The sequence below is a fragment of the Macrobrachium nipponense genome, chromosome 5, assembly GCF_015104395.2.
Source record: "Macrobrachium nipponense isolate FS-2020 chromosome 5, ASM1510439v2, whole genome shotgun sequence".
In the NCBI taxonomy this organism is placed as follows: Eukaryota; Metazoa; Arthropoda; class Malacostraca; order Decapoda; family Palaemonidae; genus Macrobrachium; species Macrobrachium nipponense.
The window spans coordinates 84,691,845-84,715,469 of NC_061107.1; the positions used below are offsets into that span (position 1 = coordinate 84,691,845).

The window sequence follows — 23,625 nt, forward strand, 5'->3', positions numbered from 1 at the left end:
AAAAAAGGCGAGGGAATGATAAAACATAGTGAACATAACTAATTTTATTCATTTCAGAAATACAACTTTTCAAATAATCCACAACGTATAAAGTTTTAGCAAGTAATAGTTGAATGCACACAAAGTTACTACGTTGGCGTCTCTCTGGCTTTCAGCAGTGCCTTACTGACAACAGTGTCAACAGTCAGCTCCCATTACTATTGTGGAGAGAGAGAGGGGGGGGGAGGGGGGGGGAGGGGGGAAAAGGGGGGGAGATAATAAGTGAATGATCAACAATTATACAGTACAATTTACCTGTAGTGGGAAACTTGTAAATAAACGCCAAATATTATAAGAGATGATTTACAGAAGTTGGTCATCTTCTCCGGCTTTCAGCAGGTGCCCTACTGACAACAGTGTCACCAGTCAGCTCCCATTACTGTTTTGTGGAGAGAGAGAGAGGGGGGGGGCGGGGGGGGGGGGGATAATAAGTGAATGATCAACAATTATACAGTACAATTACCCATAGTGGGAAATGAGTAAATGAACCAGTAAATGAAACAGTGTTATAAAGGATGATTTGCAGAAGTGAATGACAAGCTTTTTTCCCATCTGGCTGCTTGCTGTGTGGAGATTTTGTGAACGGACCAACAATAATACTACTTATTTTGTAAACTGACCAAAATCTTGGTTGTTTTGCAAAAATGTTGAGAAATTTAGGTCATTTTGCAAAATGACCTCGAATTTGGTCCGTTTGCTAATGGGCCAGCAATTTTGTAAAATGACCAATTTTGCAAAATGGCCGTAACATATACATAAAACACTGAATCAAGAAGTGGTGTTGATGTGGTGTTCTGGGAGAAAAAAAAAAAAAAAATTTTAATGCTTGGTACATTCACGTGCAGTGCATGTAGGCATTACTTATGGGTCTTTGCAGCATCCCTTCAGGCCCCTAGCTGCAACCTCTTTCTTTTCTTTTACTGTATCTCCATTCATATTCTTTCTTCTATCTTACTTTCCACAACTACCTTAAAAAAATTATATCATGGGGACAGTTTTAACGGAGTTTGCTCCTGTTACAACTTTCAAACCTTAATACTTTCAATTTTTCTTTCAGTGATGAAGGACCTCATAGGCCTGAATTTGTATACTCTGTACAAATTGTATTCAGATTGCAGCGGCGCAGAACGCGGGCGCAGACGGTGGCATTCAAAACTCCACGATGAGTGCAGCCCAAACGCCGCGGACCCCGGGGGCCTCCCGAAATGACACATTCCGTGATAAAGAGAAAAAGATCGGACACAGGAGAGTGGGCGAAGGAGGGGTCGTCACGTACAAGAAGGTAATTGCAGAGAAAATGTTTTAAAAAATCGATATTTTCATTTATTTTTTAATCTATTGAATATTCACATTTGTAAATGTATTTACAAAGGTCCGTGGGACTAGGAAGTGATTTGGATTTGTCTTGAAAAAATGGAACTCTTCTGTGAATCAATCTTTTTTACCCAATATCAATTAACTTTTTGTTTTGTTTCAATTTCAGGAATTTAGTTTATTACGTATCACTTCATATTTAACGGAATGTAGGAATTATTTTGTTTGAATTAACTTGAATATAAAGTTATGCTGTGTATCTTTCATCCAGAGTTGTTGAACAGTTATTGACTGAACACCTTTGTTGAACAGTTATTGACTGAACACCCCCCCCCACACACACACATACTGTAGTATTTATAATGTGTGTATGTGTGATAATATGGACAAATACAATAACAGCAAGGCATTTACATGTATACATTTTTGCATTTCAATTTACAGATTGGTACTTCCCAGTTGATGCAGTCTATTCAGCTCGGTATTCAACAAGCAGTGGGAAGCTTAGCGAGTAAACCAGAGCTGGATCTTTTAATTCAAGACTTTTATTTAGTAGAAACAATATTTTTCCCCAGTGTTGGTTCTCAATCAACACCGGCACATCAGTTTTCTGAATTCAGGTGAGTGGTTACATATTTTACTAGGAGGAAGAAAATACTATACTATAGTCTGTTTTAACCCCTTCTTTACCGGGTGGGTGAGCAGAATGTTAACATTGCGTTCGCTGTTGAACTGAATCTCTCGGTAGTGACTCCAGTTTGGAGGGGTGCCGATCGTAAAAATATTTGCCAAAAATACACTAATCAAGACAGGCCTAATGAATTATCAGGTATTATTAGCACTATAATAACGCATATTCTCTGTGAGTTTTATCATCCTACAGGGGAAAATAAATGATTTCTTTTATGAAAAAACAAAAAAAATGTGAAACTCGGTGTCCCTTGTACAAGGGACACTGGTGGTCAGTGAGAAAACTACAGTCTTGAATAAAAATTCAGTCTTACAGAATGTTGGTATATCCACCTGAAACATGCACATAAAGTATTGTCAAAATAGAACAGTAAATAAGCACGTAATAACAAAAAAAGGAGCAACAACTAAAGCGAAAGCCCCGCCAATAAATATGGAAATCGCAAATTTTATTAGTATATCATCTCAAAAACAAAAATGGTCTATGGTCGTTTCTACGTTTCTAAGATAGTTTCATCGAAAACAACTTTTTAGGGGTATCTAAAAACTAATTTTTCAAGTTTCTTGTCCTCAGAAAAAATCGCTTTTCGCTTTTTCTCTGGTTTGGTTTTTTATATATAAAGTTACTATAAGCTTTATTTTTACCTTCATTTATCTGGTGTTCAGAATCATATCTTTTATTGTTTTAAAATGTAATAAGTGAATAAATAAATAAATACAGTAAATGATGATGCAACTGGTTTTATACTTGGGTAAGTTATTACATGTTTACGCTTGTCTGGTTTGTGATTTTTTGTTGAGACGCAGTTCATCTGTCACCTACACACTACTATAAGCAGTAATAAATATTTTTTGGGGTTCATCATACGTCTGGCATCCGTGTCATACTGTTTATTTTGCTCCACAAAATCTTCAAACCGAAATTACAGAATGATTGGAAGTCCCTATCTGAAAAGAGGAGTTTTGGTGGTACTTACGTACCACCTTTATGCACCCGGGGCGGTGTAGTAGACTTGAATGGTGGTACCCGCCTACCTCCAAACAAACTTTCGGTAATGAAGAGGTTAATGGACTAATTTTTCATTGGAATTTCATTTAAATTAATCCAAGACACCTTGACTTCAATATCCAATTTTTCAGAGTGTTATTTGGATATATTTAATAGTAGATTTAAATCAGAAATCCAAGTTTATTAGAAAAGTACTAAAGACGAAAAATGTTACTTCCTTGTAGCATTTGTAAGTCAAACACCTGGTCATACACACACACACACATACGCACACACACATACATACCAAAGGATTTGGCTTGTTGATCATCCTTTATTTACATGGTCAGTTACTTTGAGGTTTTCAGAGAGTACAAAGCTTCAATTCTTTGAGCTGTTCCAGTGGTACTAAGATTATGAAAGCTTTTGTTTCAAAGCCTGTAATCTACTGGTGGTCATTTCCAATTTTTTGAAGTTGGGAGCCCCAGATTAGCTTGAGAGGTGTCTTTAGATATTTCTGTGGTCTGTATAGGGTAACCTCTTGGCTTGAACTTCATCTGTGGGCCTATGAACGTTACCTGTAAAAGATAATTTTTGAAGCAGTTATTCACAACCATGGGCAGAGTATAATGGTAAAATTTAACATGACATGGGTAAATATATCATACCCAAAAATAAAGCATTTATGTTCCTTGAAATAAATATAAACGCCACAGCACTCCTGAACACCCCAAAGTGTCATTTTACAATTTACTCTTCAGGAAAGTAATTTCTGCAGACAGGTCTGTTACTGCTGGTACCTCAGAAATGAAAAATGATGACCCAGTAAAAGAAAAGCTGATGGCTTCAGCCCTCCTCTAGTTTTAAAGAAGTATTAGGTTGTGTTGATACTGAATTGTGCGCAACTCAGATTCATTCCTACATCTTACTCATGTGTCATCAGTCATTGTTCCTTTTGCTACCTCATTTAAATGTGAATAGGTTTCTCTGCTCTAGTAGTAGTGAAATAAGGGCAAGAATTCTTGAGGGCTTATGATGATGGCAAGGTTTGTATGGTTAATGATTAAATGTTTCCATCTTTGTTTTTGTATCTTTATGCAATGTGAGCATAGTCAGTAATGGGATAAATGGTTGTAGTATATGCATCCAAAAGAAATGAATAACTAGCTGAAAACTACTTTGGAGGAAGGGAAGCTGTTATCCCATTCTCTCCTATATCTTCTTGTGATCTTGTTCACTTGTTTATGAGATGTCCATCTGATCAGATCTGTTATGAATGGAGGCTGCCCAGATGTTTCTTTGGGTGTACAAGTATGTGGGTTCCCTTAAGGGAGTTATTGTTCCCTAGTGGCCGTGAGTCGCCAGTTATCTCTCAAACCACCTTCAAGCAAGATGTGCACTGCCTTTTCTAGCACAGGAGGAGGTTTTATTTGCACTTGATGGTCTTTCTATACCTTGGCATTCTGGTTTGTTCGTTCTGCGATAATATTTTGATTATCTGTGTGTAATTACATTCCAGATGCAAACCCATGGATCATCTAAGAAGGCTTTGCCTCAGAGGAAATGTCATGTGATAGAAAATAAGGTTTATACTTGGAAAAATATTCTGTCATATTAGTTTCTGGTGGAAACATTTATAAGATTTTAGTTGCAAATTTATTTTCTTGGTGAACTGAGAGTGCAATCTTGTAGGCCACTGATTGTCACTGAAGCTTAATTAGGTAAACTGTTTTGAAAAAGACTATTCTAGATCAATTGCAGCAAAAATGATAGCCTTGTTTGTATACTGTGAACTGAGGGATCATAGGTAGGCTTGTAACTTAGTTACTATAATTATGTAGCTACACCACTTCAAGGAAGTATGGGGTAAAAGGTTTTTCCATAATATAATTCTTCTTAAATATTCATAACTTTGTAAACAAGTTACATTTCCAGACTGATTTGGCTTAATGTTTACAGTGGAGTTATGAACCTTGGTGGTCATACAATTTTGCTTTCCTGTTAAACATCATGAGCAATGGTAGTCAAGATGGTAGTAACACACATGTATGTGTGAAGTTACAGGAAAAAAAATTATTTCCCAAGATAGCTTTCTTTTTGAAAGGAATCATTTTTATTAATAAGCTAATGGTAATGAATATTTTATAACTCAAGTAATGAATCATATTCTTTTACAGATTCAAGGTGTATGCCCCTATAGCGTTTAGACATTTTAGAGATCTCTTTAGGATTCAACCTGAAGACTACCTTGTAAGTATGATTTATGTAATTTTTTTTTCTCATCGTGGAATATGTAATTTAAATTTTTTCTCAGAATGCAGTTGTGCCAAGTAACACATACAGGAAATTTTTTTTTTGACCAGATACAAGTTCAGAAAATTTTTTAAATTGGATAGTTAACTTTTATGATAACCCCATTTATCACATATGTACATATATGTCAAATATTATAGTCATATTTGCAGAACCAACAGCCTTTTCATCTGTTAGATAGAAGAAGGTAGTCTTAACAAAATGCTTCATCTGGACCTTCTGGTTTTTATGATCTAATAAAATAACTTTGCGGTTGCCATCATTCTCTTGGTGTTGTCTTCATGCCTCTTTTTTATGGGAGATGCAGTTTTCAGTAGTCAACACACCTAGCTGATGAGTATTTGATAGTTGGCATTGAGGAGTACGTTCCCATTTACTGTGATCCCTCTTATTTCCCATTATTACTATTATTTTTATTACTATTCAGATGAACTCTGTTCATATGGAACAAGTTCGCAGCGGCCGTTGACTTGAAATTCAAGCTTCCAAAGCATATGGTGTTCATTTAGAAGTAGTAATAGAATGTAATAGGAAATACAGAAAGAAGAGATCAATTATTGAAAAAAGATGAGTTAACAAATTAACCCTCTTACGCCGAAGTGTTATAATAAAAATCGTCTCCCGTATGCCGAGGGGGTCTCGGAGTGAGCGCTGAAGCGGAAAAAATATTTTTTTCAAAAAATCACAACGCGCTTAGTTTTCAAGATTAAGAGTTCATTTTTGGCTCCTTATTTTGTCATTGCCTGAAGTTCAGTATGCAACAATCAGAAATGAAAAAAAATATCATTATCATATAAAAATAATGCAATATATGATAGAGCGAAAACAAAATTTCATATATAATTGTATTCAAATCGCGCTGTGAGCAAAACGTTGAAAGCTAACGAGTTAATTTTTTTTCATTGTATTGTACACTAAATTGCAATAATTTTGGTATATAACACATTGTAAAACGATCAAAGCAACACAGAGAAAATATTATCACAAAATGATGCATGAATTCGTAACGCGCGGACATAAAAAAATGTTTTTTTCAAAAATTCACTATAAATCTAAATATTGTTCTAGACACTTCCAATTTGTTTCAAAATGAAGATAAATGATTGAATATTACTATATTGTAAGAGTATTAGCTTACAATTGCAGTTTTTGATCATTCGGACGGGTTAAAGTTGACCGAATGTTGAATTTTTTTATATATTTTTTTATATGCAAATATTTCGAAAATGAGAAAAGCTACAACCTTCAATTACTTTTTGTTGTATTCTACATGAAATTGCACACATTTTCATATATAAAACTGTATGAAACACCTACTATGAAACTGAGCAAATATTACGAGAATGCGACGTACGCATTTCGGAGATTTGCGGCGGAGAATCCGTGCGAGGAGGGAAGGAAAGTTTTTTAAAAATTCACCATAAATCTAAATATTGTGCTAGAGACTTCGAATTGGTTTCAAATTGAAGATAAATGACTGAATATTACTAAACTGTAAGAGGTTTAGCTTACAATTGCATTTTTCGACTATTTTGGTAGAGTCAAAGTTGACCGAACGTGGTTTTTTTCTATTTATCGTGATTTATATGCAAATATTTCGAAAATGAGAAAAGCTACAACCTTCAATCTTTTATTGTTGTATTCTAATGAAATTGCGCACATTTTCATATATAAAACATTATGTAACGGCTAATTTAAAATGGTGCAAACACTACGACAATAGCACGAAAAAATTTCTGATTTTTTTCGGAAGAGTTACCGTGCAGACATAAGGAAAATTTTTTTTTTTTTTTTTCATAAATTCACCATAAATCGAAATATTGTGCTAGAGACTTCCAATTTGTTGCAAAATGAAGGTAAATGATTGAATATTACTAGAATATAAGAGTTTTAGCTTAAAATTGCGTTTTTCTACCATTTCGGTAGAGTCAAATTTGACCAAAGGTTGAAATTTTGGCACTTATCGTTATTTATATGAAAATATTTCAAAACTGAAAAAAGCTACAACCATGGGTTGTTTTTAGTTGTATTGTGCATGAAATTGCACACATTTCCATACCTAAAACTTTATGTAACGGCTAATTTAAAATGGTGCAAACATTACAACAATCGCACGAAAAAATTTATGGGAAGAGTTACCGCGCGGACATAAGGAAAAAGTTTTTTCATAAATTCACCATAAATCGAGATATTGTGCTAGAGACGTCCAATTTGTTGCAAAATGAAGGTAAACGATTGAATATTACTAGAATATAAGAGTTTTAGCTTACAATTGCGTTTTTCGACTATTTCAGTAGAGTCAAAGTTGACCGAAGGTTGAAATTTTGGCACTTATCGTTATTTATATGAAAATATTTAAAAACTGATAAAAGCTGCAATCATGAATATTTTTTTGTTGTATTCTACATGAAATTGTGCACATTTTTATATATAATACTCTATGTAACGGCTGATTTAAAATTGTGCAAAAATTATGTCAAAGTGACGAAATAATTTCTGAGATGTGTCACAGATACTTTTTAGTGCGATAAGAAAGAAATTCGTGCTTGCGCGCCTGCGTAACGATTGTAAACAAAACAACGCCTTGATCCGTGAGCTCCCAGCATCCCCCAAGGCGCGTGATTCAAAAGTTTTCGCCTGGTAGGCTTATAAGTATTTTTCTGCGAATTTTTAAAAAAACTTTTTTTATCGACATTTAATATGTCCAATCGGCACCCGACAGACAATTTGTGTCGACATTTAATACGTCCAATCGGTGTTAGAGGGTTAATACTGTAAATATAGATAAAGATATAAGTAATTTATGAAATAATAGGAGAATTACTTTAGGTAAGTAATGCATTACATCTTCACTTGAACTTTTGAGGTTCTAGAGTTTACAACATTCTTTGTTTTTTATGTTACTGTGATTAAGAGTAATGTGTGCCTCCTTGATTGTAGGATTACTGTGATTAGTATAGTCTATCCCAACTCTCAAGAGCCGCACTAAAAAAATAACCTATGCAGCACCCCAAACCAGGCAGTCTTTGAGGTATGCCAATCTAGGAAAAAACACATAAATGGAAAGAGGAAGATATGCAAATGCATGTGGTGTAAGAAAAAAAATCATAAAAAGTTTTCCTTACCCTCCATGAGAAGTTGAAAATGACAATTTACAACCCCTTGTGGGGGCCTCTTTTACAAGAGTCATAAATTGTACAAAGTTATACATGTTTTCTATAATAAATCATCATAGGACATCTCTGATGAGTAGCATACTGAACTTTGTCATCATAGGGGATCACCTCATATGACGTCTCGTCTGTTGGAAATACAAATTCCTTTGGCAATGCGAAGACATCTCTATCTTCAGTGCAGTTCCTTTGGTAGTGCACAAGTAGACAGTTGGATATTTAAAACGTATCCCCTTGGTTTATCTTATTGTCTCCTCTGTCCACTTAGAGAAGACCCATGTTAGACCTCTTCACTCTTCGCTGGGGTAGAGCATTCCCATCTGCATGTTGGGATCTACCTATGAGGTTACATATTTCCTCCATTCTGCCTGTTCCAGCATGTCCTGAACAGAGTAATGGGTTCAAGTCTTAGGATGACCCTAGTAGCTCCTTGTGGCCCCAACCTGAGTGGCCAAGAGAGGTTCCACCTTAGCACAAGAGATACCACCAATCAGTATGATCTTTATCTCTTCATGTCTGGAGTTTGTCCAGTATTGCTTTCAAGCAAGAGATCTTTTGTGCGAAGCAGAGACTCAGATGTATGGCTACCTCAGAGTATCTTTGTCAGCCGTATACAAGATAAGCCATCTGCTTCTGTGATTGGTGTCATCGAAGGGCTTGACTAGCAAGGGGCTTACAGGGCTGACCTGTGATTAGTTCATCTGAAGGATGTGGACATCACTTCGGCCTGGGAATTCTCTGTGTGGTTCAAGAGCTTTGAGCTTTCTTGTTCACACAGGAAACTCAGACCTCCTACTTGGGTCCTTACTCTGATACTAAGTAGTCTCACTCAAGCTCCTTTGAGCCCATGCATCATTCATTTTACGAGAAACTGTCCTTCTGACCTTGGCTTCCTTGTAGTTGGAGAGCTCCATGGGCAGACTTATGACATAAAATCACAAGGTGTTGGGGTCAGTAGCTGTTGAATTTGCCCCAGATTTCGTGGCTAAGACCCAGATTTCCACAGATTACAATGACAGATTTGCCATCTTTTCCTTTCCTTATGCTGTGGAGCTTATCAGCAACCTTTGAGGGTGTCTGCTTTCACCCGTCAAAGCAGTGTTGTTACCTGAAGTACTCGTCACCTAGAGCTTAGGTGTCGTAGAATTTATGTTAACACAAGCCAGGTCAAGAAAGAGGTGTCTTAGAATACTTTTTCATTTAACTACATAAAGTGATTAGGCAAGCCTACTCCCCATCGTCAAGTTTTGTCACCAATTCGGTACATGCAGAAGTGCATGACACCAGAGGAGTAGGTTCTACCCTGGCATTTTAGAACTTATCTGTTCATAGGATTTTGAATGCTGGTTCCTGACTGTCAGACCACTTTCACTTCTACCTGAAGGATATTGCCTGTAGAGCCTTAGACACTTTTTTTTTTTTTTTTTTTTTTTTTTTTTTTTTTTTTTTTATTGGATCCATTGGTGGCTGCTCAACAAGTGTAACTCATCCAGTGCCCCTTGCAGGACAGTTTGTATCTTGCCTTAGATGATTGTGTGGAGTAAGGAATGAGTGAGATGACTGGTCTCTTTTCTTTCCCTTTACCCCTTTCTTCATACCCACAGGCAGTTTGCAGAGTAGACACATTAAATGTATAATACACATACTACAAGTACAAATATGCTTTTCAGTAGCTTCAACTCCTCTCTCCAGCAAGGGGAGTGAGGAGTGATGACAAATCTGTTTCTTGTGGCTAACATGGTTTGTTGCTTGAACAAGTATGTTCTTTTTGTCTTCCATATATGCAATGAATCTGGATATGTTTCATTGTATTTAATCCCAGTTGATTGAGTGTTAGATATCCACATATCTAACATCTCAAAGGCTTAAGTTCTCTTTTTTTAGAATTCTTATTTCTAAGAAGAATGATCACGTGTGCCGAACTTCCATTCAGTTCAGGATTCTCATACCTCCCTCCTAGTGAGTCTACCTTACTGTTAAGACTGAAGGTTTGTTCTGCTTATGAACAAATAAATTTTTTTTATAATTTATTTTTGATTGCCCACCTATAGCCACCCCTCTTTTGTTTCATCCTGTATTGGAAGTAAGAATGATGCAGTCTCTGACTCACTTACACCTCAACTACGAATCAGATGCCAGATACTACAGATTCCTTGCATTTACAATTTTTTATTGTTTTTAACCAGTTTCCAGCTGGCGCCAGAAGATTTATCCTACTGTTAAGACCTCAGGTTTGCCAGCTGTGAAATTCATTTCTCGATGTGGTTCAGATCTCACAATAAGCTGTAGGTCCCGTTGCTAAATAACAATTGGTTCTTAGCCACATAAAGATATCTAATCCTTGAGGCTAGCCCTACGAGAGCTGTTAATCAGCTCATTGGTCTGGTAAAACTTAAGATATACTTAACTTGTAAGTTAAGAAAAATAAAAATTAATAAAAAAAATTCTCATTTTTATTTTGTTAGATTATGATTACACCTCACACAACATCATAACAGATAAGAACTAAAATCATAAAAGAAAGCACTAAAACCAACAGCAACCCCTGAGTATATTTATGAGCAAATATATAAAAAGAGAGTACATTCTCTCTTGAAGTTAAGTACACAACTAACTCATGAGAGAGAGGCAGTACAGTCTCCCTTGAAGTCAAATACACAACTAACTCATAAGATGCCTAAAATTAGCAAGCTGGGCCAGTCTAAAAGATGCCATTAATAAATTTATGGGCTGTTGAAGTAATGGGATCTCTTTCCCGCCCGATTTCTCCAAATCAATGGCGCTTGATATTGATATTCACCGGGAGTAATCTGTCCACCACCCAAAACCTGTTATTGTTACTCATATGAGGGTATCTATCCATTAAGGGTTAATCAATTTTTTTTTATGTAATTTCCCTATAATATAGTTTCCTCAGCTCATTTAGTATTATTTTGTATTTGTTAGGCTGGGCAGATTGTAATATTTGTTACATATTAACCAGTAAAATTGTTAACTTGTAATTTCTCATATTTTTTGTATGTAAAGTTTGTACATTTTTTCATACCAATTTTCACTTTGCCTTTTATTTTATACTGGTGATTTTTGCTTTAGTAGATGTGGGCTAGTGAATGTTTTATGTATGTACTTCCATGGTCAGTTTTTGACCTGTGACAAGCTTTCATACCAATCCTCAAAGGACCTGACAGGGTCTGCATGGATAGGTTTTATAACTTGTTTATATGATCTCTGGAAAAGCATCTTCATTACTTGCATTTGTATTGTGGGCAGGAGTTCCCTTTTCAACTGAAGTTTGGGATGTGCTGTTACAGGTCATTTGATTGATTTTTTTTTCTTTTGTTCAGGATAGATCTTACCAATATCATTCACTGCACAACACATCCATTGATTATCTTGAGTCTCCTGCTTCTGGATTCCATGGGAGATGGATGATGCTTTCCTCTCATTCGGTGCCAACCAGCGCAGCACCTAGCTCCAACATTCATGTTGATCGCTATGTGTGCACTGACTCTCAGACTGGCTATTTTCTCCATATTCCTTTTATTGGTTGCTATAAGCATCAGAAGTTGGTGTCTCCCTCTCCACTACCTGGTCTTTCACCTCCAGTTGCCAGTTAAGGAGAGTGAAGTAAAGTTCTACGAATGCAGTCTCTTTCTATTGAACATTTTAATGTTTACTCTGATTTGCAAATAGCCATACAAGCCCAGTTATAGTAGTTCATTAGCTCTTCTTTCAATAAGTTGACTTCATTCCAGTTGGAGATGTTATGACTTGGTAAGGATGACAATGTATGAGGGGAATTTCATGGCCATCCTGGATGTAAAGGTTGCATACTTCCACATTCCAACCCACCTCTCATCAAGAAGAGGTATTTGGTATGTTTTGTGAGCTTGGTGGGTTTGGGAAAAGTCTTCAGATTTGCATTCTGTGCTTTGGTCAGTGTATGGCTCCTCTGTTGTTCACTTATACCATGGCTCCAGTGGTGACTTTGGCCCACAGTGCCAAAATCTCTCTGCAGTTACCTTAGTTTCTAGCTGATCTTAGCATCGACTTGGCACAATCATTAGTTTTACTTGTAGGAGTTGCGGGTTTACAGAGGGAAATCAGACTTTACCCAATCCATAAAAACTATATATGTCAAATAATTGGTAGGTACTTAAAAAGGAGTGTTGGCTGACTGGATCCAGTGTTTGGCTACTACTGTATGATAATCCTACACATACTCTTGTCTTCAGATAAGTGATATGTTTTGTTTACTTGTTTTGTTTTTCTTTCCATTTTTTTAAATATTCAGGTGTGGGTGGAAAAAGTGCATAATATGTATCATGTTGCCCATCCCATTAGATTTAACAGTTGAAACCAATACAGAGTGCAAGGAAAAGAAGGTATAAAAATGGGAACAGGATGTGATGCTATGTACTACTGAGATGGACAAAATTTATACTCTGTATAGACTGGAAAGAGAGAGAGAAAATTGAAGATAGAGAAAACTGCTGACTGGACAGTATAACAAAGGCAAAAGGAATAAAAAGCATAACTCAATATATTTAACCCTTAATGGATAGATGCCCTCATATGAGTAACAATTTGTAACAGGTTTGGAATGGTGAGTATCAGTATTATACGCCATAGATTTGGAGAAGTCAGGCAGGAAAGAGGTTCCATTACTTCAATAATGTAAAATCACTAACGGCAACTTTTAGGCTGGTTTTGCTCGCAAATATGCCCAAGGGTTACTGTTGGTTTTAGTTCTTATCTTTTATGATGATATGTCAGTTATAATTGTAATTTTGTGAAAAGTGCAAAGAAATATTAGAAAAAACTTGTATAACATAAAAAATTTACTGCATCTTCGATCTCAGTACACAGTCCCTGGTTATCGATGAGGGTTCCATTCCTACAGCTTGACGATAAGCGAAAATCTCCTTTAACTGTAAATTGTCAATTTTCATCACTTATATATAACCGGATTTTGGCAGCGATAACCGCTTAATGGTGCCTCTGTTATGTATTTATTGGCATCAATACCCAATTATCGGTGCTGATAATCGGAAATTGGCACATTTAGCCACTAGACAAGCCCTGTAAAACCGGATTGTCAATAACCGGTGACTGCCTGTAAATTTACATAAGTATTTTACAACAGATATACTCAGAATTAATTTGTTACTGATTTTAGTTCTTAAATGTTAACCCTCTTACGCCAATTGGACATATTAAACGTTGAGATAAATTGTCTCCCGGTTGCCGATTGGACATATTAAACGTCGACAAAAATTTTTTTTTTAAATCCGCAGAAAAATACTTATAGGCCTACCAGGTGAAAACTTTTGAATCATGTGCCTTGGGGGATGCTGGGAGCTCATGGATCAAGGCGTTGTTTTGTTTACAATCGTTACGCAGGCACACAAGCGCGAATTTCTTTATTATCGCACTAAATAGTATCAAGTGACACATCTCGGAAATTATTTCGTCACTTTGACATAATTTTTGCACTATTTTAACCCTTAAACGCCGAAGCGGTAAAAATCAAAAACTCCCCCGAATTCCGGAGCCGGTTTTGAGCGAGCGTGGAAGCGGAAAAAATAATTTTTTCAAAAAATCACAGCGCGCTTAGTTTTGAAGATTAAGAGTTCATTTTTGGCTCCTTTTTTTGTCATTGCCTGAAATTTAGTATGCAATCATCAGAAATGAAAAATGATATCATTATCATATGTAAATAATGTGATATATGGTAGCGATACATAATTGTATTAAAATCACGCTGTGCAAAAAACGGTAAAAGCTAACGAGTTTCTTTTTTTTCGTTGTATTGTACACTAAATTGCAATCATTTTGATATATAATACATTGTAAAACAATAAAAGCAACAGCGGAAAAATATTATCACAAAATGCTGTACGAATTCGTAACGCGCAGACGTAAAAAAATGTTTTTTTAAAAAATTCATCATAAATCTAAATATTGTTCTAGAGACTTCCAATTTGTTTCAAAATGAATACAAATGATTGAATATTACGATACTGTAAGAGTTTTAGCTTACAATTGCGTTTTTTGACCATTTCGGTAGAGTCAAAGTTGACCGAACGTGGTTTTTTTTCTATTTATTGTGATTTATATGCAAATATTTCGAAAATGAGAAAAGCTACAACCTTCAAATATTTTTCCTTTTATTTTACATGAAATTGCGCACATTTTCATATATAAAACTCTATGAAATGCCTAATATGAAACGGAGCAAATTTTCCGAGAATTCGATGTACGCAATTCGGAGTTTTATGGCGGAGAATCCGCGCGCGGAGGGAAGGAAAGTTTTTTCATAAATTCACCATAAACCGAAATATTGTGCTAGAGACTTCCAATTTGTTGCAAAATGAAGGTAAATGATTGTATATTACTAAAATATAAGAGTTTTAGCTTACAATTGCGTTTTTCGACCATTTCGGTAGAGTCAAAGTTGACCGAACGTGTTTTTTTTTCTATTTATCGTGATTTATATGCAAATATTTCGAAAATGAGAAAAAGCTACAAACCTTCATTATTTTTCGTTGTATTCTACATGAAATTGCGTACATTTTCATATATAAAACTTTATGTAACGGCTAATTTAAAATGGTGCAAACATTACCACAATCGCACGTATGATTTTTTCGGAAGAGTTACCGCGCGGACGTAAGGAAAATTTTATTTTTTTCATAAATTCACCATAAATCGAAATATTGTGCTAGAGACTTCCAATTTGTTACAAAATGAAGGTAAATGATTGACTATTACTAGAATATAAGAGTTTTAGCTTACAATTGCGTTTTTCGACCATTTCGGTAGAGTCAAAATTGACCGAAGGTTGAAAATTTGTCACTTATCATTTTTTATATGAAAATATTTCAAAACTGATAAAAGCTACAACCATGGGTTGTTTTTAGTTGTATTGTGCATGAAATTGCGCACATTTCCATATATAAAACTTTATGTAACGGCTAATTTTAAAATGGTGCAAACATTACCACAATCGCATGTATGATTTTTTTCGGAAGAGTTACCGCGCGGACGTAAGGAAAAAGTTTTTTCATAAATTCACCATAAATCGAAATATTGTGCTAGAGACTTCCAATTTGTTACAAAATTAAGGTAAATAGTTGAATATTACTACAATATAAGCGTTTTAGCTTACAATTGCGTTTTTCGACCATTTCGGTTTAGTCAAAGTTGACCGAAGGTTGAAATTTTGGCACTTATCGTTATTTATATGAAAATATTTCAAAACTGATAAAAGTTACAATCATGAGTATTTTTTTGTTGTATTGTAAATGAAATTGCGCACATTTTCATATATAATACTTCATGTAACGGATAATTTAAAACAGTGCAAAAATTATGTCAAAGTGATAAAATTTTTGAGATTTGTCACTGATACTTTTTAGTGCAATAAGAAAGAAATTCGCGCTTGTGCGCCTGCGTAACGATTGTAAACAAAACAACGCCTTGATCCGTGAACTCCCAGCATCCCCCAAGGCGCGTGATTCAAAAGTTTTTGGCTGGTAGGCCTATAAGTATTTTTCCACGAATTTTTAAAAAAACTTTTTTGAGCCGACGTATGGTACGTCCATTCGGAAATCGGGGGAGATTTTGACTCGACGTTTAATACGTCCATTCGGCGTTTAAGGGTTAAGTTACCATTACATGGAGTATTATATATGAAAATGTGCACAATTTCATGTAGAATACAACAAAAAAAATACTCATAATTGCAGCTTTTATCAATTATTAAATATTTTCATATAAATAATGATAAGTGCCAAAATTTCAACCTTCGGTCAATTTTGACTACCGAAATGGTCGAAAAATGCAATTGTAAGCTAAAACTCTTATATTCTAGTAATATTCAATCGTTTACCTTCATTTTGCAACAAATTGGACGTCTCTAGCACAATATTTTGATTTATGGTGAATTTATGAAAAAAACTTTTTCCTTAACGTTCGTGCGGTAACTCTTCCGATAAATTTTTTCATGCAATTGTTGTAATGTTTGGACCATTTTAAATTAGCCGTTACATAAAGTTTTATATATGGAAATGTGTGCAATTTCATTCACAATACAACTAAAAACAACCCATGGTTGTAGCTTTTTTCAGTTTTGAAATATTTTCATATAAATAACGATAAGTGCCAAAATTTCAACCTTTGGTCAAATTTGACTCTACCGAAATGGTCAAAAGACGCAATTGTAAGCTAAAACTCTTATATTCTAGTAATATTCAATCATTTACCTTCATTTTGCAACAAATTGGAAGTCTCTAGCACAATATTTCGATTTATGGTGAATTTATGAAAAAAAAAAAATTTCCTTACGTTCGCGCGGTAACTCTTCTGAAAAAAATCAGAAATTTTTTCGTGCTATTGTCGTAATGTTTACACCATTTTAAATTAGCCTTTACATAAAGTTTTATATGAAAATGTGCACAATTTCATGTAGAATACAACTAAAAATGATTGAAGGTTGTAGCTTTTCTTATTTTCGAAATATTTGCATATAAATCACGATAAATAGAAAAAAACCACGTTCGGTCAACTTTTACTCTCCCGAAATAGTCGAAAAACACAATTGTAAGCTAAAACTCTTACAGTCTAGTAATATTCAGTCATTTATCTTCATTTTGAAACAAATTCAAAGTCTCTAGCACAATATTTAGATTTATGGTGAATTTTTAAAAAAACATTCCTTCCCTCCGCGCACGGATTCTCCGCCGCAAATCTCCGAAATGCGTACGTCGCATTATCGTTATATTTGCTCCGTTTCATATTAGGTGTTTCATACAGTTTTATATATGAAAATGTGCGCAATCCCTGTAGAATACAAAAAAAAATAATTGAAGGTTGTAGGTTTCTCATTTTCGAAATATTTGCATATAAAAAAAATATCTAAAAAAAATTCCACATTTGGTCAACTTTAACTTGTCCGAAATGGTCGAAAACTGAAATTGTAAGCTAAAACTCTTACAGTATAGTAATATTCAATCATTTATCTTCATTTTGAAACAAATTGGAAGTCTCAAGAACAATATTTAGATTTATGGTGAATTTTTGAAAAAAACATTTTTTTATGTCCGTGCGTTACGAATTCATGCATCATTTTGTGATAATATTTTCTCTGTGTTGCTTTGATCGTTTTACAATGTGTTATATACCAAAATTATTGCAATTTAGTGTACAATACAAAAAAAAAATATTAACTTGTTAGCTTTAAACGTTTTGCTCACAGTGCGATTTGAATACAATTACTATATATGAAATTTTGTTTTCGCTCTATCATATATCGCATTATTTATATATGATAATGATAATTTTTTTTCATTTCTGATTGTTGCATACTAAACTTCAGGCAATGACAAAATAAGGAGCCAAAAATGAACTCTTAATCTTGAAAACTAAGCGCGTTGTGATTTTTTGAAAAAAATATTTTTTCCGCTTCGGCGCTTACTCCGAGACCGCCTCGGCATATGGGAGACTATTTTTATTATACCCCTTCGGCGTAAGAGGGTTAAGGTAATGTATGAGCTCTAATTATAATTTTACAAGATAGAATAAGATTAGGGCGATTATTAGAAAAAACTTTTGTAACTTGGCAAAATTTACAATTGTCTTGTAAAAGAGGCCTCACAAACAGTCATTTTCAACTTCTCATGGAAGGTAGGGAGAATTTTTTAGAATATTTTCTTACACCGTGCGCATTTTCATGTCTTCCTCTTTGCATTGATGTGTTTTTTCTTAAATTGGCTGACCTCAAAGGTTGCCCGGTCTGCGGTGCTGCATATTGATTTTTTAGCCCGGCCCTTAAGGGTTGAGTAAAACAGATGTAGACTAAGAATATCATTGCTCAAATATAAATGCTGCTGCTCTTGAGGGCATAACATTTATTGACATGCTGAAAAATTTGTTTAAAGTTGTAAGAAAGTAGGATAAGTTGCAGACAAAATTTGAAAATGTATGTAATTTATGTTCTTTTGTTTTCACTTTTGTTTTCTCTTGACAGGTTTCCTTATGTACGGAGCCCCTTAGAGAATTAAGTAATCCCGGTGCAAGTGGGTCAATATTTTACCTCACCAGTGATGATGAATTCATCATTAAAACAGTGCAGCACAAGGAAGCAGAGTTCCTTCAAAAGCTGTTGCCAGGTTATTATATGGTAAGTTTTATCTCCAGTTGAACCTTTACTTTATGCATTTCTGTTTTTGCCTGGTTTGGAAGTGAATTGTTTTTTCACCAAAGATTTAAAAATCTGGCCATAATAGTATCATGGCAAGAATATTAATATGTAAGAGACTCCGATGAATTTGTAAATTTCTATGTGAAGTAGGGGATGTATTATGTGACGAACCATGTCTAATATATTTACGTACATGTTACACCACACATTTGAAGATGGTACTGGGGCTGTGTACTTCATTTGCATTTCAGATTGAGTGTGGTTGTTTGATATAAGATTTCAGGCCAGGACAAAAGTACTTATTTTTCAACAACAGGTGCAATATAATTTTTACCGATGATTCTGCTGCTGTTACACATGGTGTTATATTGTTACAATGGTTGCTGGATAAGGCAGTGTGTCACACTCATTTGTAGCGAGTTATTAAGACCCATTTTTGAGCTGTGCCTTTGGTTTAGACAAACTAGTGAGGATGACAGTAAAGTTATTTGTCCATTATATCCTGTTTGCAGAAAGCCAGGATTTGTTTTGAAAACTGGGTCCAGTAGATCTAAATCATACTCATTGTCTGCCGTGTCGTAGACTTGCAAAATCTGCAGACTAAAAGGCATGTTAATATAGGTAGTCTTGTTGCTTTGAAATTACAAGTTTTAATTTCCTAGTTCATACAAATTTTTTGTTTTTTCAGGAAATGCAGGGAGGCATTATTGGCATATTTTGAAATAGGGTCAAATAATGCTTTAGTCATTTCAAATTGATTTATTGGAAAAAAATTGAATATTTTGCAATATTTTAGGATATGAAACAAAAGAAATACATTGATGATTTTACTGTAAATGAAAATGAAAATATATCTTTGATAGAACTATGTATTTAATAAGGGACTCTTATAAACAGTGGAGGATTAATAAACCGGTAGAGTCATCTTATGATAGGCGGGTAATGAATTCTGTAGCGGCGTGGTTGGTATGGTATTAGCGTCCCACCTCGGTGGTCGCGGGTTTGATTTTCGGCCATTCCATTGAGGAGTGAGAGATGTGTATTTTTGGTGATAGAAGTTCACTCTCGACGTGGTTCAGAAGTCACGTAAAAGCCGTTGGTCCCATTGCTGAATAACCACTGGTTCCATGCAACGTAAAATCACCATACAAACAAACAAACAAATGAATTCCATGCAAGAAACATATATTACCAAATTCTAAACAGTTAAAAATGCAAACTAGTATATCATAATGGTTAAAGCTAATGTGAATTCTTGTTTGAGAATAAGTGCAGTGTATGTAATCCAGAGGCTGCCCACACCTACCAATGAGGACAAGAACATCAGCTAAGTGATACCTTGACTTCTGTGGCCAAGTAACACACTTGATAAGTTTTACGCTAAACACATTTATAGGGCTTCCCCATTACGTGGTAATCATCTGATGCCTGCATAGTGCTTTTTCCTCTAGTGAGTTGTAATTAGAGACATTCACTTACAAAAGGGGTTGCCTTATATCTACAGGTGGACAGTACAATGTGTGATGCCAAATAGACATGTGCATTCCATGATTACAGTAATCTATGTGTGCCCCGTGTTTGCTTTTGGAAGGAAGTGGCTTACTAAGCTGGGAATACCATATCTTTGTTACTTTTACATCTCCAATTTATAGAATATGCACATGGAATATGGTACAAATTCTATTCATGCTATACATATAGGTTTGATACTTGGTTGTTTGTCTTGGGTTATAACCCCAACTGAAGGTGAGAAAACAGGTTTCACCTTAGTTAGTGAGCTGAATATATTGAGAAATATGAGAAAATTTGCTTAAAGGTTACCAATATTATTGTTATCATAATTTTCTTATTTTATATTGGAAAGGTATGATTTCATCATTTGCAAAACTCAGTCTTTATAAATCCTTTCTTACCTGTTCTGACTATTTCCCAGGTCATGGATCTGAACATGGGCATATTTTATTTTTTTCATGTTGTTCATATGCGGAACAAACCTTCGGTCTTAACAATAGGATATTTTCCAAGCGCCAGCTGGTAACCGGTTAAAAACAATCAAAGACTGCAAGCAAGGAATCTGTGAGATCTGGCAACTCCTGCGCATACGAGGTGATAGCTGGTCAGAGACTGCGCACTACCTCGTGACGTCTTTAGTCTTTTCTTTACCACCTTGGAGAGTGAGATGCTATCGCTTTGCTCTTCTTCCAAGCCAGTTGATTTGTGCCTGTTTTTCTTTTCTTTTAGAGAGTGCTCGTTTGTTTATTTCTGGATATGGATTCTACAGTCTCTCCATGGCCTCATCAACGCATGTGCCCGGGAATTCGTGGATTTCCCTGCTCAAGGTTTTTAGCTTCTGTGCCACAGACCCACATACGATGTGCAGTAGGTGCCTTGCTAATTATTGTACAATAACTAAGCCTTGTCAGGAATATCATGCCTGGCCTAGGAATGTTGAGTTTTATAATTGGAGGGAACATCATAGAGTTTCGACTCTTCCTTCTTGGGAGTGTTTTTCTTCTCCATGGATGGATGGATGTGAATATGCCCGTCTTCTTCCTTTTCTTCCATTGATTCGTCAATGGAAGTATTGGGAGTTCCACAGGATAATGTTACATGTAATGTAGCCCCCTCTTCCTCGGGTTCTCACTTTATAATTGAGGGGGAGGAGGCTGTACCATGTAATGACTTGTTTTCAGATTTGGGGTCGTCCAAGATGGCGACTGTGTGGGCGTCGCTGGATGGACTGCTGTCACATTTCTTAGAGGCGTGTACCCCCAACCCCAGCCCCTATAGCAGTCCCGTCTCCCCCCTGGACTCCTCACGTTGGATCTCATGTGCTGCCACCTTGCGGAGCCCCATCCTCCTCATCAACGCTCCCTGGTCGCATCTTATCACTCCACCGCTGAGGCCATCAACCAGCCTCAGTTTTAGAGGTGCTGTGACATCACTCCCAGCATCCTCTCAGCCTATGACATCAGATGCGGTGGCCGTTCATCCCCCAGCTGTGACGTCACCTCTCCCTGTTATGACGTCATTGCTTGCTCTCACAGAGCTGACCGAGGCATTAGTTCAAGCGGTCTACAAGAGACTGGACTCTGTTTTGCGAGAGAGGATTTCTGCTGGGTCCACACAGGAGAGGAGTCGGAAACGGAGAGTCTCGTCTCCTACTCCAGCTAGTGAGAGATCGTGTAGAGAGAGGAGTTTCTCTCCTTTTCCTATACCTACACTATCCCCTTCTCCCCGTCGTGTCAGACGTTGGAGGATAAAGGACTGTGGTGTCATCGTCTTCGAGTGAAAGAAGTGCATAGCCTTCTTCCTTTCATGACCGTGTCTCTCCCTCGCACATTCGTTTCCGTGATAATGAGAGAAGTGTTTCTTCTTATGTACCACAAGGTCACGTTTCTTCTTCACACGTTCACATTCATGAGGTTGGCAGTGGAGGTAGTGGGAAGAAGGCATCCTCCTTTGCAATACATGCCTGTGTATCACCTGTATGTCATGAGAGTTATGTATCTCTTCCATTTACGACTGTGTTTCTCTCTCTCATGTACGTGTTCGTGGTGGTGTGAGTGTGGCGAGCATTAAGAGTATGGTAACATCTTCTGTTCGTGAACGTGATTCATCATTGCAAGTATGTGTTGGTGAGGGTGGGGGTAACCCCCCCTTCGTCTATTCTTGTACCAGTTCGTCGGCGCAAAATCAGTAAAGTACCGATTAAAAGGTCGAAGATGGCAGATGTGAAGGTTGCTTTATTCGCCTAAGAATTCTGCAATTGGCAAGACTGAAGCTGAGGGTTGAAGACATGAGGCTTCATTGGTCAGTGGATGTGCTTCTTGTTCTCCTGGAAGAGACCTTAGCTTTAGAAGCCTATCTCCTTCAGTTAGCTCTCGTCAGCGACGTTCCTCGTCTTGGGATTGTGCCTGGTTGACCTCTCAAGGTTGTGTACTCGAATCATCACGCAATCATGAACATGCTTCCTCCTGCAACCATATACGGGTTTCACCAGATATACGTGTACATGATCCTTTTCATGATCATAGACAAGGTGCTTCTCATGAGCCAGTACGCTGTTCAAGTTGCAATCGTGTACAAGTGTCGCTGCGAGATGAGTTTCAAGAGCTTTTGATCTCAGTATCTTCTGGTTTTAGACCTTACATGCCAACCAATGTTGTCAAGAATGTTGGGCTTCCTGGGGAAGCCTTTACAGTAGTTTTATGGGAGGAGGAGGATATTGCCAAACAGTCTTCTTCATGTCATCGGTCACCTGTGCTGGAGCAAGAGGAGGGAGATAACCAAGAGTTTATGTCCTCATTTGCAGAGGTTGTTGATCTCATTTGTGATCTCAACAATCTCAAAGGTAGGGCACAAACTGAATCTTCTATCACCCCAATGGGTATTGAGGCCATGCTGGGTGCTAAATTGGACTTTAGAACTTCTTTTGAGCTCCCCTTGTCGGGTCACGCTCGGTCCATCCTACAGCGCGTGAACGCTTTGGTGTTGGACCAAGATGGATCTCTGCGTTCTATTAGGTCATCTAAGCTTCTTCCCCCTCCTTTTGTGCAGCATAGGAAGTACTATTCTGTGGCGGGATAACAAGCTAAAAAAAAACAAGCTGGCAAAATCCGTCCCACATAAACCTAATCACTCAGCTGCCCAACTCACCCCAGTCACACTTTCCTCTTTACTACAGCATACACGCAGGACAATTGACAAGAAACAAACAAAACAAACACAAAAACAAACACTCTCCAAACACATGTACTTACCCAACTGCAGATACTCCGGGTTATGCTGTGCTGTCTGCCGGTCGAGTTCAGAGAGATATCAACCGCAACCCACAACCCAACAACACCCAAGGACTACAACCCAACAACTCAACAACAACCAAGGACCACAACAACACAACA

At 36.5% G+C, this 23,625-nt stretch overlaps 1 protein-coding gene across 1 annotated transcript in view; it reads left to right on the forward strand.

Moving 5' to 3' along the window:
* LOC135215473 (phosphatidylinositol 4-phosphate 5-kinase type-1 beta-like) overlaps positions 1-23,625 on the forward strand; it is a 555,040-nt gene that overhangs the window by 207,762 nt on the left and 323,653 nt on the right. The window contains 4 exon segments of the mRNA XM_064250216.1: positions 1,151-1,321; positions 1,798-1,973; positions 5,209-5,281; positions 18,548-18,700. Of these exon segments, the coding sequence (XP_064106286.1) occupies positions 1,151-1,321; positions 1,798-1,973; positions 5,209-5,281; positions 18,548-18,700 (573 nt within the window).